This window comes from Schistosoma mansoni (assembly GCF_000237925.1).
Source record: "Schistosoma mansoni, WGS project CABG00000000 data, supercontig 0037, strain Puerto Rico, whole genome shotgun sequence".
In the NCBI taxonomy this organism is placed as follows: Eukaryota; Metazoa; Platyhelminthes; class Trematoda; order Strigeidida; family Schistosomatidae; genus Schistosoma; species Schistosoma mansoni.
Genome location: NW_017386026.1, coordinates 1565981 through 1584654, shown reverse-complemented (window position 1 = coordinate 1584654; position 18674 = coordinate 1565981). Strand labels below are relative to the sequence as shown.

Sequence of the window (18674 nt, the reverse complement as noted above, 5' to 3'; positions counted from 1 at the left end):
CGACACTCATTTGCCCAAAGGAGTAGCATCCAATCTTAAAGTCAAGGTTACTTAAACGATAAATATCAGCGAGCATGAAGTCTAGGTATAAAAGAAATCGTATCATCAAGTTCATTAGTATCTTCAAGTCACGAATACTTTAATAAAAGACGAATTTGTTTAAGTTATCATGTATTCATTTTAGGTAATGCTTGTAAAGAAGGCTTGGTTAGATATGCTATTGATGAAACAGCTGATCTATTGCAAACGACCAACTCTCCAAACTTTATTTGCGTATAAATGAGTGAACCAAATAGTCTCAACATATTTTACCAAAGCCCACGTATTTATGGGGCACTTCGTATTTCAGTAATACCATTGTCGTTCATCTGCATATTAGACAAATCATTGGAGCTACTTATACCTAAAATGTAAACAAAATAAGTAAAATTAAAATGTGTGTTAGTTTGATATTTACCTCATATTTGTAGCATAGTAGCCCATCAAAATGGAGTCCATTTCAATCACAATCCATTTTGAATTAACACCAAGCATATCAGTCTATATACTAAAATAAATAAATAAAATTTTATATAGTTGAGATCATGAGTCAATTGAAACTAAACCACCATTGAAAACCTGGAAGCACTGGGCGGCCGTTTCGTCCTATTGTGGATGCGCACTGCTGAGGAGTCCCACAATGGGACGAAGCGGCCGTCCAGTGCTTTCAGGTTTTCTATGGCGGTCTAGCTTCAATTGACTCATGATTTCAGCTATATAAAATTACTAAAATCTCCACAAACCTATCTTCTGAAAATAAATAAAAACCTGTTTCTAAGTTCAGTTTATTAACTTAATGGTAACTAATGACCATTTCATTCGGTTATTAAAACATTGATTATGCTAATTTACAACTGCATCATATTAAAACATGCATTTCACTGCATTTGTACATGTTGAAATTCATTCTTAATTCTATTCAGTTATCTTTCTAGATATTTTAAAGACCTTTTTTTAAGTAGACAAGATATGATAAAAGTAGTATAGTAAACGACAACATTTATAAATACACCATTTTTCAACCATTTCGAATGTTTTAGAATATACTTTTTTTGAAATGCCAGAGAGGATTGCCCAGTTAGTGAATGCTTGTGGTTTGCTTTTATTCGAAGGAATTATTTGCTGTGATTCAGTCAGCAATAGAATCCCAAGAATATCATTTATTTAAGATTAAATATGTTTTGTAACCAATTTTCTACCATCTTAGGATAGTATAAGTTTCTCATCATCTTTGATGATGTATTCAGTATGGTGTTCAGCCTGGAAAAGAGTAAGAAATATGTTCAATGCGCTTTTCTGGACTATACTTCTGCTTTTGATTCTATCCCAAGACAACTTTCACCTAACAAGTTAATCAGCGTCAACCAACTGATTATATTCTTACCTCTCTGGAAGAGAACAGTACAGGTGTACCGCAAGGAGCTGTTCTTTCACCTCTTCTTTCCGCTTTTTTTCTGCATGACCTGCCATCTTCCACAGAAAACACTTTTGTGAAATATGCGAACGACCTCACTGTATGGTATGCCGATTTCTACCTCTTTACATCCCATAGAAATGAATGGGTTTTCGTCTCGTATTGAATGGTAATCTGTTGGTAATGGCCTCTTAATTAAGCCGTCTAAATGTCAAGCTGTTAACTCTAGCTTGAGACATGGTGTTATAACGTGTAAGTGAGTTGCGTGGCCTGTTTCGTATATGAACGCCCAATGATACACAAAAGCCGTGTGAGCAGTCTTGAGTGCTTGTCAGTCCTACTTTCTGCCTAGCCCACCAATAACAGCCTCGGCAATATGAATCATTATTCACAAACATACTGGGTTTATATACAAACCAAACAGACCACATCGTACCAAAAAATAGAAAATAACATTTGTACAAGATTTGGCCAAATGTGGCTGTTAATAGGGGGAAAGTAATCGATAGACTGATGATAACTCAAGAATCGTATAATAATAGTTCAAAGGTCAAAATAAAGCTAATGATATAACAATTATATAATAGGAAATGTACATATTACATTGGTCCATAACTAGTCCTCAGAGTTACCATTCATAATTCACCAGGGGATATAACACATGGACAACACCTAAACACTATTTTGGGATCCCATAATGCTTGTGACATTGCAGACTCCTTGATAAACACAGTGTCGAAGGTCAATTATCTCGGTGTTACTTTTTCCTCTGATCTCTCCTGGTCTTCTCATGTTTTATTGCTATCGAAAAAAGTTTACCGTTTGACTTACTACATAAAGAGGCTGTATGCATTTGGGATTACTCGACACCTACTCTTTCAATTTATCAGTTGCTGCATATTACCTTTTACTACTTACTGTTCTTCATTATTCTTTCGCGAGCTCTTGAGAAAAGGCTTTTCTGTATTGTGGAGAGTGCTGAAGGTAGTTAGCTAGGTGTGTGTTGAATCATTTGAGGTCATTATTAATATGGTTGTGGATAGACATCTAAATTCTTGCAAACTTCTGACAGGTGTTATCTGATCAGATACTAACCATCCCTTTCATTCATATTTTTCTCCTTGTATATCCTCTGTCAGAACGAGATGTAAATCCACTAAAATCCATGCACGCAAGCAAAGGTATAAAAGTTCTATAATACCTTTACCAAGTAAATATACTCTATGACGAACAGGTTGCTAGAGTTAACCTGGTCAATAACCCCTATTCTTAAACATGTCTCTAATTTGAAAAGTTTTGCAAATTCAGGTCCTTTTTAACCTTTTTATTTTCTGTTGTTTTATTTATTTTTGTAAAAGAAACTTCTTGAAATACCATGTGCTGAGAATTTTATATTAAATAAAGCCATTAATAATAATAATAATAATAATAATAATAATAATAATGGTAATTCGTAAAGTTGCAGCAAAGAATGTTGTTTTGCGAAAGTCCGAAATTCTCCTCTTCAAGACGTTTGTAACTATATCACCTTTGAAATCGATGTTTATATAAAGTGTTTACTTATCTACAGAGGTTAATTGTGCTTCAAGTGGTTTGAGTTGTATATCCTTGTCAATGAATGATGATGGATACTTATTGATTCACGTACTGCCTTGATACATTTAATATTTTCATCTGCCCACATAACTATTCATGTTTATCTGAGTAAAGCTTTATGATGATATATAATTGAAAGTAACATTGTTCGCTGATATCTGTGTTGTGCCAATTTGCACAATAAAATTCTTTAATATTATATGAATTATATATATATCAACATCATTGATGAACACGGTGGATCTGATGCAGATGTGAGGGCGAGGATCGGCAAAGCAAGAGCAGCATATTTACAACTGAAGAACATCTGCAACTCAAGCCAATTGTCAACCAACACCAAGATCAGAATTTTCAATACAAATATCAAGACAGTTCTACTGTATGGGGCGGAGACGTGGAGAACTACGAAAGCCATCATCCAGAAGATACATATGTTTATTAACAGATGTCTACGAAAGATACTTCGGATCCATTGGTCAGACACTATCAGCAACAAGTTACTGTGGAAGACAACAAACCAGATTCTAGCGGAGGAAGAAATCAGGAAGAAGCGCTGGAAGTGGATAGGACACACATTGAGGAAATCACCCAACTGCGTCACAAGACAAGCCCTCATATGGAATCCTGAGGGTCAAAGGAGAAGAAGAAGATCAAAGAACACATTACGACGAGAAATGGAGACAGACATGAGAAGAATGAACAAAAACTGGATAGAACTAGAAAGGAAGGTCCAGGACTGAGTGGGTTGGAGAATACTGGTTGGCGGCCTATGCTCCATTGGGAGTAACAGGCGTAAGTAAGTAAGTAAGTATATATTTATATATTCAGTTTACTTATTTTTTTATTCAACTTACCTAAATAGTCTAAAATTAATAAAAGTAATTGTTGAAATAATTCTTGTGTATCATCACTAGATAATACAGCATCAAATAATCCAGGATTATCACGATGTATTTGTGGATATAATTGATCAGTTCTTTGAATATACCAATTTATCCATTTCTCTGTATTTTCTAATGATGTTTCTAATATATTATCATCACATGACAATCCAGATTGAGTACAATGAATTTGTGATATACTCACACGTATTACTCTTTCATAATGATGTAAATTATTTGGTAAACACAAGATTGATCGAGGTTTTAATCCAGCTAAACGTAATCCATACAAAAGTTCTAATTCACCAACAACTATACCGGCTAATCCACGACGTGCAATACTTTCTAGTATTTCCCATGATAATCCATATTGATATCCTAAATTAAATATGTAGAAGAAATCACAATTTTATATCTTTCTTCGAAGACTGTATTACATAACTGATCAGGATAATTGAAAACTATTGAATAAAGCCTTATTATCAGTTTTATATACAATTATGAGCTAATAAACTACAGATCTTATGAGACAATTGTTGACGATGCCTAATTGTTCAATAGGTAATGAAAGTGATGCAAACATACCGTTCAATAGGAAAAGTCAGATATCTAAAGAACTAGATTACAATTTTAATGGAAAAACAAAAAAGACATGGAAATGGGATTTTACTGATGGAATACTAGAATACGTGAGAAATACATCCATTAAACATAATTTACTGAAAAATTAGGGCGAAAAATGTGTATTGTCGTACTTTTTTTACCAGGGTATGTTAAGGGTAAGAACAAATTGTTTTTGAAGACATCAAGAGGGTTTGAATTTCCGTATAGCCAAGGCTTCAATAAACCTTAATATACGACCTTGAAGGCTTTTACACAAAACTACAAATGCTAACTTGATATCAAACAAGATCAAAGTATAGACAGACTCTTCCTCTATTGCGAAACATTTGGTTGAAACTGGTCATAACGTTCATATCAAGTTAGCATTTGAAGTGCTGTACAAAAGTACTTCTTTTTATTGATAACTTGAAATTTACATTTAAATCATAAAATGATTGAATATGGATCACATTAAATGAAAGAATAAATAAACAAATGAATTCTAGAAATTCGAAAACATTGTTCGATTGATCAGTTGAAGAGATTTATTCAATCTTTGTTAAAACGAACTAGCTTCGATCACAGAATTTGAAAATAATCTTAATCAACAATAATTGACATCAACTAAGGAATCAATAGTAAAAGCGGAGAACCCGTGTAATATTTTCTGTTGGTTAGGAAGGTTTTAAAGGTAATTCGCCTTGACTCAACTTTGGGTTACATTTCATGTTATCATGATTATGACTTACTGGTTAAGATTTTTTAAGATTTAGTCAATTTGTACTGTAGTGAACGAGAACACAAGTAATGACAATCGAGTGTACTTGAAGATAAAATTGCAGAACATCTTAGTAAAATCCGAGAACCATACAGTAAGTACTTCATTTGAAAAATGTCAATAAATTATCTCAGACTTGACTGTTCCTTCGTTTCCACATCTATCATTCTTTGTTCTCATTTTCTTTTCTTCGATCTTCTTAATCTTCTGCCTCCAGGCATTTAACTTTCGATTGATGATACATACTACTTATATCTGTCAACAGTAGCACATATACAGTAGTAAACCACTATTTTCGTTTAATATAACTATGAAATGTTCACAAAATCATCTAAACAGATTATAATCTTATGTTTACAAGTTACTAGCCCTCAAATGCCTTGTTGTGGCCAAGGGTGGGGAGAACCCGCTCTCCCTCTCCAAATGCTCTCACATAGCCACGCGTATATAGTCACCGGAAGGGAAGTCCTACTCACTGCCTTCTTAGGGCATGACTGTTGTTTAAGAAATTGAGAGGACGAAAAGCGAATGTCCGGCGCTTTAATCGGGTCGATGAATATGAACGGTCCACCTAGGGGAGTTGGAAAACCCTGATCCCAAACCAATGGTGAACATGGGCTTCAGGATCCTGAGGGAACAAATGGAGTATGAACATATTGCTGGTCACCGGCTACCATGAGACTACATGTCCAGACGTTGTTTCACTACCTTGTGGATCAGATCTTTAGGTTGAAGGCTCCGGGTGTGCTCTTCTAAGAAAACCACCTGCTCCAGTTTGGACACCCGTGCAGTATCACAGACCACATACATATCAACTGACTGTGACGCATTTGTATTCGGTACCTCTATTTACCAATATTTATGTGTTCAAATAAATAAAAAATCAGTAGCTTTAAGATAGGTTTCACAAAGGTATAGTTAGATGTGTGTATCAATGAAATCAACCCAGTTAAGAACTCTGCCCAGGGAGTTGAAGGAAGAATTATGACGCTTCATGATAAAAGCCGAGTTCCTTTGGAAGTCACAAGGCCGATGCCCCTCCCCTATAAAAACTTACTAGATTCATTTTTTGGAATATGAGTCTATTAGTTCATATTTAATAATTATCCATTGTATGTTTTTTTAAAAAAAAATATTTCTAATGATTTTCACAACAACAAAAAATAATAATAATAATTTCAAACTATACAATTCTTAGTTGAAAGTGTGAGTCATTTGAAGCTAGACCATCAAACAAAACCTGAAAGCATTGGACGATCGTTTCGTCCTATTTTGGGACTCCTCAGCAGTGCTCATCCACAACCTCACCTCGCGAGATTCGAACCCAGGACTTACCAGTCTCGCGCCAGAGCACTTAACCGATAGTCCCACAATAGGACGAAACGGTCGTCCATTGCTTCCAGGTTTTCCTTGGTGGTCTAGTTTCAATTGACTCACACTTTCAACTATGAAAATACTGAAATCTACACAAAACCCCTTTCTGATTATACATTACTTACCCATAATTTGAGCAGTTTGAATAAATTCACCATCTATTTGTTTTTTATTAAAATTTTCTTTATTTATAAAATAATAATCAACACCATCAATTTCATTATTATTATTATTAGGGTTGTTGTTTAATTGAGTGATAGTTACCACGTTATTAGTATTATTATTATTAGATGAATCTATTGAATGAATAGAATTGAATTGTTTTATTAATTTATTACATTTAGGTAATCTATCTGTATGACATATAAGTGGTATAAAATAATTATCTAATTGTTGACATAAGAATTTTCTTAATTGACGTTTATTAATACCAACTGGTCCAATAATAGCAAGAATTGGATATGGTGTATCTATATTTGGTAAAGTACTTTAATGGGGAAGAAAAATAATAAATTATAGAAGAGTTTAGTTTGAATAAATAAATAAATAAATAATTAAAGAAATAAATTAAAATCATAATTATCAGAAGGGGGGTTTGTGGAGATTATTAGTAATTTTATGTAGTTGAGATCATGAGTCAATTGAAGCTAGACTACCATGGAAAACCTGGAAGCATTGGACAGCCGTGTCCTCCTAGTGTAGGATTCCTCAACAGTGCGCATCCACGACCTCACCTTGCGAGATTAGAACACAGGACCTACCAGTCTCGAGCCAGAGCACTTAACCTCTTGATCACTGAGCCGGCCAGCATCCAACGGTGTTAATGTCTAACTTCAAACAATCCAGGAAAATGAGCGACACATCCACCATTGTCTTCAATGAGTTACTATCTCCCAACAGACCCGGTAGAGTAGATTTCCTAATTTTGGTACTGTAGACAATAGTTAGAATATAATATGAAGTTTGTAAGTACGAAATGGAGATACAGTTTTTCAAATGGAACTTTGTCAAAAAAAAATGATAAATAAATAAATTATAATATTAAAGCCACTAGAACTATGTTTACATTTTTGACTGATTCAACAGTCAACTGGAAAGCATGTCTACTATTGACAAAAGCCATTTTATGAATGTTGGATGTTGGCTCAGTGGTCTATCGAATAAGTGCTCTGGCGCGAGTCTGGTAGGTCCTGGGTTCGAATCTTGCGAGGCGGGATCGTGGATGCGCATTGCTGAGGGGTCCCACAATAGGAGAAAACGGCCGTCCAGTGCTTCCAGGTTTTACATGGTGGTCTAGCTTTAATTGACTCATGATCTCAACTATATAAAATCATAATTGTTAGTTTATCGCTTCAATGGTATAAAACAATGATTGAATATTGGTTGTGTGATAATTTATTCGAGTAGAACAAAACCATCATATGCTCATCAGTGACTGGTTTCAAGGGGTATTTTGTGGAGTTCTAGTAAGAAGGTGTGACCAGTAGAGTTCAACCGAGTTTGTTGTGAGATAGTAATTCATTGAAGATAATGGTGGATAGTGTCTCAACTTAGTCAATTTCGTGGATTGTTTGAAATTAGACATTAGACCCTTGGATGCTCGTTCAGTGGTTTAGAGGTAAAGCGTTCACCCACGAGACCGACAGGTCCTGGGTCCGAGTCCCGTGTAAGGAGTCGCCGATGCACACTTCTGAGGAGTCTCACACTAGGATGAAATGGCTGTCCAGTGCTTCCAGGTCTTTAATAATCATCTAACATTGATCTATTCATGATATCAATTGAAATATTCGTATATTTTAATCATAAAGAATCTAACTACCAATATCGATTTCCTGATATTTAAGCTCATTAAAATAAATGGCGAAACATTTGAAAAATTTATAAATTTAAAAAATAACTTTTAAAGATGACAAAAAAATTGTACAACAGTGGTGGAATAATGGAATCATTCTTCAACCTCTTTCAATCAATAAAACTCGTTCTTAAACTATCTATAGTATAAATCAATCATTTTAAATTCTCTCTTTTTGATTGAACATCATTACACGTTACATTTAAATGAAACAAATATTGGATATAAATACTTATCAAAGTTGAATGTTAAGAAAATACTATTTACTAAAGGAGGTAAAGATATTGTTGAAAGTACACACAGAATATTAACATGTCATTCATTTGAAAACTACTTCATTTAACAATCTTTTCATATAACTAATGAAAACTATCTACTTGTCTTACTGTAGTGAGCGAGAACACGAGTGTGGTCAATCGAAATTATTTGACAGAAAAATAACAGACTTTCTCACTAAAATCTAACAACCATACAGTAAACAGTTAATTTGTGGAATAACAATCATTTGTCTCAATCTTAACTGTTCCTTCTGCAAATATCAGTCTATAGTCTTCGATTATTATTGTACATGCATTTTCATACCAATTCCGTCTGATTTCTGTTCTTTCCTTATCAAATTTCTAGTGAAATACATTCTATGCCTGGCCATCACTACATACTACTTATGTGGATATAAGTAACCCAAACCGCATTACTTCTAATTAAAGGATAAACTGTTATGAATAACCAACTCAATGTACTTGTACTAATTTAACCTTTTTAAAGAGTGATTTTCATGTATTGTTTATCAGCTTCTCTCTTCTTGGTCACTCAAAATCATTTGCCAGAAAAGCTTGTTAGATGATAATGAAATCATATTGGTTAAGTTTATTGCATCAGTTAGCTTGAAAATGTTCAATCATGAATTTCCTCCATTGATTTCATTTACAGTAACTAAGCCCCCACATTGTATCTACTTTATAGCCCTGTTACACATTGTGAAAGTTTTATTCATTCACAAATTATAGTAAATATTTTCAGTATAAAATTCTTTGTATTTAGATTCAACTGTTTGTTATCAATCTAACGTTACCTCATATTTGCCCCTACACAAGATTTATAAAAGTACTTTACTGATGATTATGTCAGCATTATTTATCTACTTTAATTTCCTGATTGTAATTCAGAGGATATACTATAAAGCTAAATATTAGGATTACGTAAACTTATTATTACTTTAATTATGAGATAGGACATAAGTTCGTGAATATTTAGCGCATCTGTTGTCCAATGTTCAAAATCTGTACCGTACCAAGCATTTGTAAGCATTTTACCAGTCAGTGATTGCTACATCTAAGAGAATAGTTTCATTGACGATTTGATTTCAAGCCCTAAATTTTACTTAATTGACACTTTGGGATGTGGTACAGTGATATGTTCACAATAGATATACATGAATAGCTATAAATGATTGAAATGGATTCTTCAATCAAAATTACATTGTTATCCTTGGTGCTTACCTACTAGATGCACAAAACAAAATACTCGGTATTTCACTTTTCTTGGTTATTGGAGAAGGAATGATTAACCTCAAACCTAATTATCAGGATATTCCTTAGTTTTTGAAAAAAAAAGTCATTCGTAATCATTTACTTAATCGACAACGGTAATTAGTACAAAGATGGATAGTGCCTAGCAGTGGAATCCAGGACGCGCGTTTTGTCCTATTTGGGACTCGTGAACATCAACTCTGAGATGCAGGTACATCCAGCTAACGAGTCCCAAATAGGACGAAACGTGCGTCCTGGATTCCACTCCTAGCCACTATCCATCTTTGCTTACAAGGCTTGTAAAATAAGGCTATATCGAGGCAATACGCACAGTATGCACATATGCCAATAAGAGACTGACCAGTTGCAGTCCTAAACATCAATGGGAAGATTCAAACAAGTAATACTAAGGGAAGGTAATTAATACAGTTTTAAATTTCTTATAATCGATGTTTCAGTATAAACTGAGGATTTATTGTTAATTAATGTTCTTCCTGAGCATATATTTTGCTGATGCTAACAGTTATTTCGCAAGATGACAAGATTCATATACGAATGAATTTATAACTACAACCTAACACATAACCATAGTAACAAAAACAGTTACTTGTCCTAAGTTTTCTAATTCTTAGAAGTTCGCATATATGATCTCACAGGGGAATCGAACAAAGAACCTTTGATCTCGCGGCGAGAACTTAACCTCGATATTACATGATTGTAGAAATAGAATCAGTAAATTGTGTATACCATAAAATTTAAACAATCTCCATAAATCTTCTAGACTTATAATAATTAATTATATTAATTAAAATAAATTTACCAATCTCTTAAACGTTGAGGTTTTGTAAATTGATGCAATAAATTAATTCGATGATCTTCTCTGGCTACTTGTTCTAATGTAGGTTCATAGTAAAGATTTGCGCGTACCTAGAAAAAATAACAATAGAGATATGATATAGTGGACACTTAAAAAAAACTTAATGCAAATTGATGAAGGTTGTTGAGGGGCAGTGAAAATAAACTGTTTTTTTTAAAAAAAAACAACTGTTAATCATCTAACCAATTCCTACACTTAATTTATCATGACTCTCTGTGTTATAATTTCTCTTATGACGACCCAGCTATTCCTATTGCTTATTACTCTTGGACACTACTTCACTCGACAAGTTCGCAAATCAGAACACGATTGAACAGGAAAAAATTATATTCCAAATAAAAAGGGTAGATGGATATAAGAAGCACAATAAGAAAAACTCAAGTATACTTATAGTATTCATATGAGAAGATTCTAGACTGTTCTCCAAATATCGACTGACGCTGATTGAATAATAATTAGCCAATCAGCGTGCACCGACACCATTCTGTCCGGAACGTACTTTAATCCAATTTATATTGAGTTAACAATCTGTATTAATTATATTTTGTTACGACCTAACGGATTAGCATAATAACACAATATTAATAATTTGAATACAACATTTACTAAGTAAATGTGCATAAGAATCATCTTACAAAACCTATTCGGACACAGTATTATACGATAAATCATAACACATACACACTACATTCATTCATTTCTTCTATGTAAAGCTTTGAATCTATTCTAACTTCCTAACAAAAAGAATCAGTCAGGCAATCCAAATTTATATGACGTCATGATTTATCCAGTGCTTAATGTTAAAACATATGGCTTTGTGGATTTCATAGGATTTTCATAGTTTTTTTAAAATCACAAACAAATTTTGGTTAGACAACCACTGTCGTCATGGATAAGCACTGTTGAGAATTCGCATACTAGAACGGAATGGATGTCCAGTGCTTCTAGGATCTGAGTAGTGATCTGACCAAGATCAGTTTGTGATTTAAAAACTATGAAAATTCGATAATTTCCACAAAATTCTATACCGATAATAATCATTTGGTAACTGGTAACAAGCTTCAAGATAGAATTCTTGGAGTTCTGTTGAAATACCAAGACCAGTGGACATCAACCATCTCAGATGTGAGACAGCCATTCACTACAGACTCTTAATATCAATCGAAAGTAATAAAAAAAAACGCTAAATCCTTGACAAAATTGAAGCCGGTTCAAATGTGAACATTTTCACAATAACAATAATGATAATAACAATTATCACTTATAGTTGAAATCATGAGTCAATTGAAGCTAGACCACCATGGAAAACCTGGAAGCACTGGACGGCCGTTTCGTCCTGTTATGGGACTCCTCAGCAGCGCGCATCCACGATCCCGCACTCGCGGTTAAGTGCTCCGGCGCCAGACTGGTAGGTCCTGGGTTCGAATCTCGTGAGTGCGGGATCGTGGATGCGCACTGCTGAGGAGTCCCATAACAGGACGAAATGGCCGTCCAATGCTTCTAGGTTTTCCATGGTGGTCTAGCTACAACTGAATCGTGATTTCAACTATGAAAATACTGAAATCTCCACAAAACCCCTTCTGATAAATTATCGCTTACTCTATCCATTATTGACACTCGACGATCATCCAAGATTTTCAAGTTTTTCAAATGAAAAATTATTCTTTGAAAATAATTATTCTGATCACAAATTGGATTATTTTTTAAATTTAAATTATGTAAACATGATAATGATTTAAGTGGCCTTGAATAAATTTACCAAAAAAAGAAATTAAATTCAAATAAAAGGAAATATTTAACAAGAAAATTTACTTATTTATTTATTTGAACACATAAATATTGGTGCAAGGAAGCACCAGATACATATGTGCCGCACAAACCTCAGTTGATTTGTGTGAGAGTTATGATACTGCTCAGGTGCCCAAACTGGAGCAGGTGGTTTTCTTAGGAGGCCACACCCGGAGCCTTTGACCTAAAGATCTGATCCACAAGGCAGTGGAGCATCGTGAGGAGATGTAGTCCCATGGTAGCCGGTGATCAACGATTGAATCATACGCCATTCGTTCCTTCCGGATACTGAAGCCCATGTTCACCATTGGTTTGGAATCAGGGTTTTCCAACTTTCCTAGGTGAACTTTCCGTGTCCACCAACTCGGTTAAAGTGCCGGACATTCGCTTTTCGTCCTCTCAATTTTGTAAACAACACCCGTGGTGCAAGAAGGCAGTGAGTGAGACTTCCCTGACAGAGGCTATATACGCGTGGCTATGTGAGAGCATTTGGAGAGGGAGAGCGGACTTTCTCCAGTCTCGGCCGTAACAGGGCATTTGGGGGCATAACAAGGAAAACAAAGAAAAAGAAGAAAAACAAAACTTACATTAAACCTTGATGATCTATAATTTGATTCTGACTTAAATTCAATATATTTAAACGTTTCATAAATGTTAAACCATTTATAAAACTAATATTACATCCTTGTAAATTTAAATATTCAATTTTATATGGTAAAATACCATAGCAACTAGAATTTATTTTATTGTCATTATCTAATAAATTTTTATTAAAATATTGCTTGGCAACTAAATTTTCATTATTATATAAATTATTTTGTATCCATGACCATTCATTTGAATTTAATTGAATATTGAATACATTAGATAATTTAGGATTAGAACTTAAATTAAGGAAACGTAATTGTGGGATACCTAATAAGGTTGGATAATTTTTAATAAAACGATTTGTTTCTTTTGTATATATGGATAAATTATTATTACTACCCTCTAAGGGGTTAATAGCACCAAGTTGAATTTCATTTTTATTTAATCCAATTAATAAATATGAATTTAAATGACAAGAGGTCATATCTAAATAACGTAAATTCATACATCCCCATAAACCTATTTTAAAGAAAAAGAAAAAATAAATGGGAGAAAACAAAACATTATTTAATCATAAATAAGTTTTTTTCAAAAAAAAAAAGAAATAAGACGAAAATAACTATTTGTTGTAGTTATTTTCGTCCCTGTCGCCACTGATAGGTCTTGCTGATTGAACGCTATATTTGGATCCTAAACTAGTCTCGTAAACCCCCAAGATAAATCTACACAGCGACTTGAACTCGAGAGAAAAGGTGCGAAATATGCGAGAAGCACTTTACTCCAAAGGTTTATTCATGTACAAAAAATATAGAGTTTTTATAGTATTTTAGAAGTCCTTGGGTTTTCTTGAAAATTCTAGAATGCTACTAAACATATTAGCAGTGTAATAATCAGCAAATCAGAAACTATACTTGTGACTTTTCACTTTCGGGATGGTTTTGGTAAAACTTCTAGTCAAACACTGATTGGATAGAATGCTTCTAAATGTTTCCTGAGCTTGTCATGTCTACTGCGAGAAATTTTCAGGATCGCCCCAACAATTTGGTTTTTTCTTTTGTTCCATAGAAATTATATCTCATCAAACATCATGAGTATTATTACGTATCAGAAGGGAGATTTTGTGGAGATTGTAGTAATTTATTAGTTGAGTTCATGAGTCAACGAACCCTCACACGGGATCCGAACCTATGATCTTGTTTGAAGTAAGACATTAACACCGTTGGATGCCCACTCATTGGTCTAGAGGTTAAGTGCTAGTGCGCGAGACCGAACATCCTGGGTTCGAATCCTGAGAGTGGGGTCTTCGGTGAACACTGCTGAGGAGTCTCATGCTATGACGAAGCGGTCGTCTAGTGCTTCTAGGTTTTCCATCGTGGTCTAGCTTTAACTGACTCATGAACTCAATTATTACTATTTACTTTGATTAATAAAGCTTTTCGTTTGATAAAAGCAACCAATCAAAATGAATATTCCATATATTTGGTATTTATTTAGGCCTAGAATTTGAATGTATTGTTTTTTTTCGGTATAATGGGTTTGTGAATATTGTTAATTACCAGCGAGATTATGAACCCATAAAGATTAAAGAATCGCTAAAAACTAGAAAGCACTGTATACCAGTGTACATTTATGATTACACTTGTGATTAAACTCAAGATCTTGATGATTCGTAAAGAGTGTTTGGCCAGTAGATAACTGAGCGTGGGTCCAGTAGTTTACACTTTTAATTTCAATTAACTCATAGTATTGTATAAATATCTTTCATTGCTTTTGGTGGATCACTGAGTTACAACCAGCATGGCTGATTAAAGTTAGACGTGTCAACCAGTGGATGAGGGCTAAGTTTTCCAAAGGTTAAACACTTGTCACGATCATCAAGATCTACATTCTGATCCTCAGAGGGGAAGCATATAAGCCCAGGTAAGTAGTTCGAAACTAGGATGAGACAGTTTTCCAGTGCTTTCTAGTTTTCTGTGATCTCCATAGCGTATTTGTTTTATAAATTTGGAATAAGAATATATGTTCTTCAGTTGACAGGTCCTCTCTTATTGACTTACGTTTAAAAATATTTTGCAAAATGATGTTTTCAGCCAATTTCGATCTTTAGTTTATTCAACTTGAAGAACTTGACTAAGCTGATTTTCCAACAGTAGGTATAAAAATATCCTTGTAAGGAATCTACTCACGAATGATTTATTGTAACGTTTCGAATCTTTTAAAGAATATGGACCACGGTTAAGTTCAGGTGATTCAGGTGATTTGGAGAAACATTGTTCAACTTGGAGGATGAATTCATTCTGACTTTTGGCTATATAGTAATGCACGTCAAAGGTCTCGTACAGAATCATTGTGAGATAGGAATTATGCTTTCTATGACATATTCAAGTCTCTGGTTTAACCAATTATGTGACTATAGATTGTTAGTGGTCACCAGTCTCTGAATAACATGAAACACATATTTGCTTTTTTATGGTGTTCAGTTAGTCAGCATATTTTTAATGAGCATTTATGGCGAAAATTATTACTCTTATTAGCCGGAAATGGAGCACCGATATAGCCTGGTAGCCAGTCATAACACGAACAGAGCATATATGTAAACGAATTCCATTATTATCTGTTCTATCCCTAAAATTCAAACATTCATCAGCTTATGTAAGTTAACTATCAGACCAAAATATGCCACAAATATTTTAAAACACAACAAAGTGGCAGGAAAAAAGAAAGGGTTGAATAATTAGCTAACAATAATCTAGGGGAGGTAAAACACAAAACAACAGTTCATATATCAAATGAAAGCTTAAGCCAACGGAAATATAAGAATCAAGTAATATGATCAGTTAATAGTTATGCATTAGAACTATGTATATATTTGATTCTCCGAAAATTAATTTCAAAAATTCTAACTTCCTCGATATTAGCTCATTTCTAACACAAGAGTTTTATTGAACAATAAATTGTTATAGAATCAGCTAACTTATAAAGATTAACAGTCACTCTGGATAAACTGACCGTGCTAATTAGGGGAATTTTTCAATCCTATAATTTCTCGTTCGAATTTATTCAAAATAAGTATCCACAAGATCGTTTTCACTGTGCAAATGATGCTACTCTTTAAAAGCTTTGTAAACTCAAATAAATTTACGAATCAGTTTAGGAGGTTTCTGGAGATTATTAAAGTTTGATACGTTACAACACAAATTGACTGCCATTCGTAACCACTAAAAATATTAGGCTGGCGCAGTTATCTTGAAGTTTAGTGTTAGTGCACAATGTTGAAGGTCCTGAGTTCGTGCCTTGGACGCGAGGTAGTGAATTCGCACTGATGAGAAGTCCCATACTTGAACGAAATGGCTGTCCATTACTTCCAGGTCTTGAATGGTGGTCCAACTTAGATCGGTTCACAATTTCAATGAAATTCAATAATCTCTAAAACTGTACACTTAGAATTACATTTTACGAACTGATTTCAAATTTACTGAGGATCACAGGTTACTGTGACCGTTAGTATAAATATTTTGTAAAAAAGAATTAAATACAGGTAACATCAACTTACCAGATATATTTCCTAATGGATTATGAGATACATTTAATTTTTCTAAAAACGGTAACCGATTAAGTTCTGGTAGTTCATGTATATTATTCTTTGAAATATCCAAAGAAATTAAGCTTTTACAACTAATTATTGAAGTTATATTATTTAAGAAATTATTGGATAAATCCAAACATTCTAATTTATCAGCATAATTTAATAATGTAATATCACGTAGCTTGTTTGATGATAGATTTAATGATGTTAAATTTTTCCATTGGATTTGGTTAAGTAAATGGATCAGATCATTTGAATTAGATAAATTCCCTTCAGAAAAGTGAAATGATTGATTATTTGGGGAGTTTCGTAAATTTTTTAGACAGTGATTTTCTTCAGTTAAGGTAGACATTTGAATAATGACATAGATAACTTAATTAATTAGTTATACTGAAAACTATAATGTTCTTTTATCGAGACAGTGAGGGAAATTATCATATTTTTGGAGAATCTATAGGAATGAAACATTATAAAATTTGATCACTTGGACATATTTAACAAAAGCATTGTTAACTTTTGCTTATAAAATTCACGATAAAAACTGAGTTAAACTAGATAACTGTCAGTAGTTTATTGGTTCAAGCTACCAAACTTCATTATGACATAAAAATGACATGATAAAAACGTCACTTCTAAATAAGAATTCGACCTTGATTAATCAACAGTACAATTTGAGAAGTTCCAATTAGTCTGTTAATAAAGTGCTACCGATTTGTTTGCAGTGCTGGATTGCTAAGAACGAAATATCAGTAAAAAGTACCATATTTATACAATTTGGTCTACAGTAAGGAAGATACTCAATAACTAAGGTAAATAAATTCCGCTTTCTTTTGTGTCCCTTTATTTTAAGAAAAATATTCTTCTTTTGAAGCATGTTCAAAGAAAAGCAATTTAAATTTGAGAGCCCCTCAATCCCTCTGCAAGCTTTTAAATCCCAGCTTGCGCAATGCAAAGCTGTATATCATGATTCATAATATTACTCGGAGCAATCTTCACCTTAATTAATCACCACTACGTTTCGGTACAAAACTGCACTTAAGAATACATACGACTGTAATAGAAAAAAAAGCTCACATAAAAATTCATCTTAACTTCTTAAACTATAGAATCATTAGATTGGAGAACTCTCCACCAGAATTAATGGCAGCAGCCCTCTCTGCCGAATCGTTCAAAATGATTTGATATTTCCTTTATTTTTTAAGTATTTTTTGACAATCCTGATTATTATGGATAAAATGTTTTTTATTTCTAGTATCAAAAGGAGCAAAACAAAAGTCAAAACTTACCATAACCAGGAACGCTCTCTAACTGCCCGGACGCAGATTATAGGTAATGAACAGTTTGTTGATTTTGACCAGTAAATCTTAAGGTATAAAATTGGAAATATATATATATATATATTGGAAGAAGTGAAATATTACTTTAGTTGAGGGATATCAGTTCATAAAGATGAAGTAACACATAATAACAATAAGATTTTCTTAACTAACATCAAATACTTGAAGTATAGTGCCATGGTATTGCACTATGGTCCTTTAGTACGACAACCTTGAGACATCAATTAGATACATTCTGGCGCAAATAATCAGTTCAGAATTGTCCATTAATTTTATGTTACTTGAAAAAGTAAATAAAATGAGGTTCAATAAACTTTTATTCAACAAATATACGAGGAGTAAGAGCAAGTTGTTGTGATGGTTGTTGCGTAGGTTGATGAAAATAAAAAATCACGTCAACAGCTGTCGCAGAAAAACACCTTTTTGAAGATA

The 18674-nt window shown here is 33.5% G+C and overlaps 1 protein-coding gene across 1 annotated transcript; it reads right to left on the bottom strand.

The window, feature by feature from the left end:
* Positions 1 to 326: 326 nt before the first annotated feature.
* Smp_160130 (protein phosphatases pp1 regulatory subunit,putative) lies at positions 327 to 17257 on the bottom strand (the record flags this gene model as incomplete). Its single annotated transcript, XM_018790774.1, has 6 exons — positions 327 to 403; positions 3904 to 4308; positions 7117 to 7172; positions 13319 to 13462; positions 13562 to 13838; positions 16873 to 17257. 6 exons carry the CDS (start codon positions 17255 to 17257, stop codon positions 327 to 329), a joined length of 1344 nt encoding a protein of 447 aa, XP_018646012.1.
* Positions 17258 to 18674: the final 1417 nt, after the last annotated feature.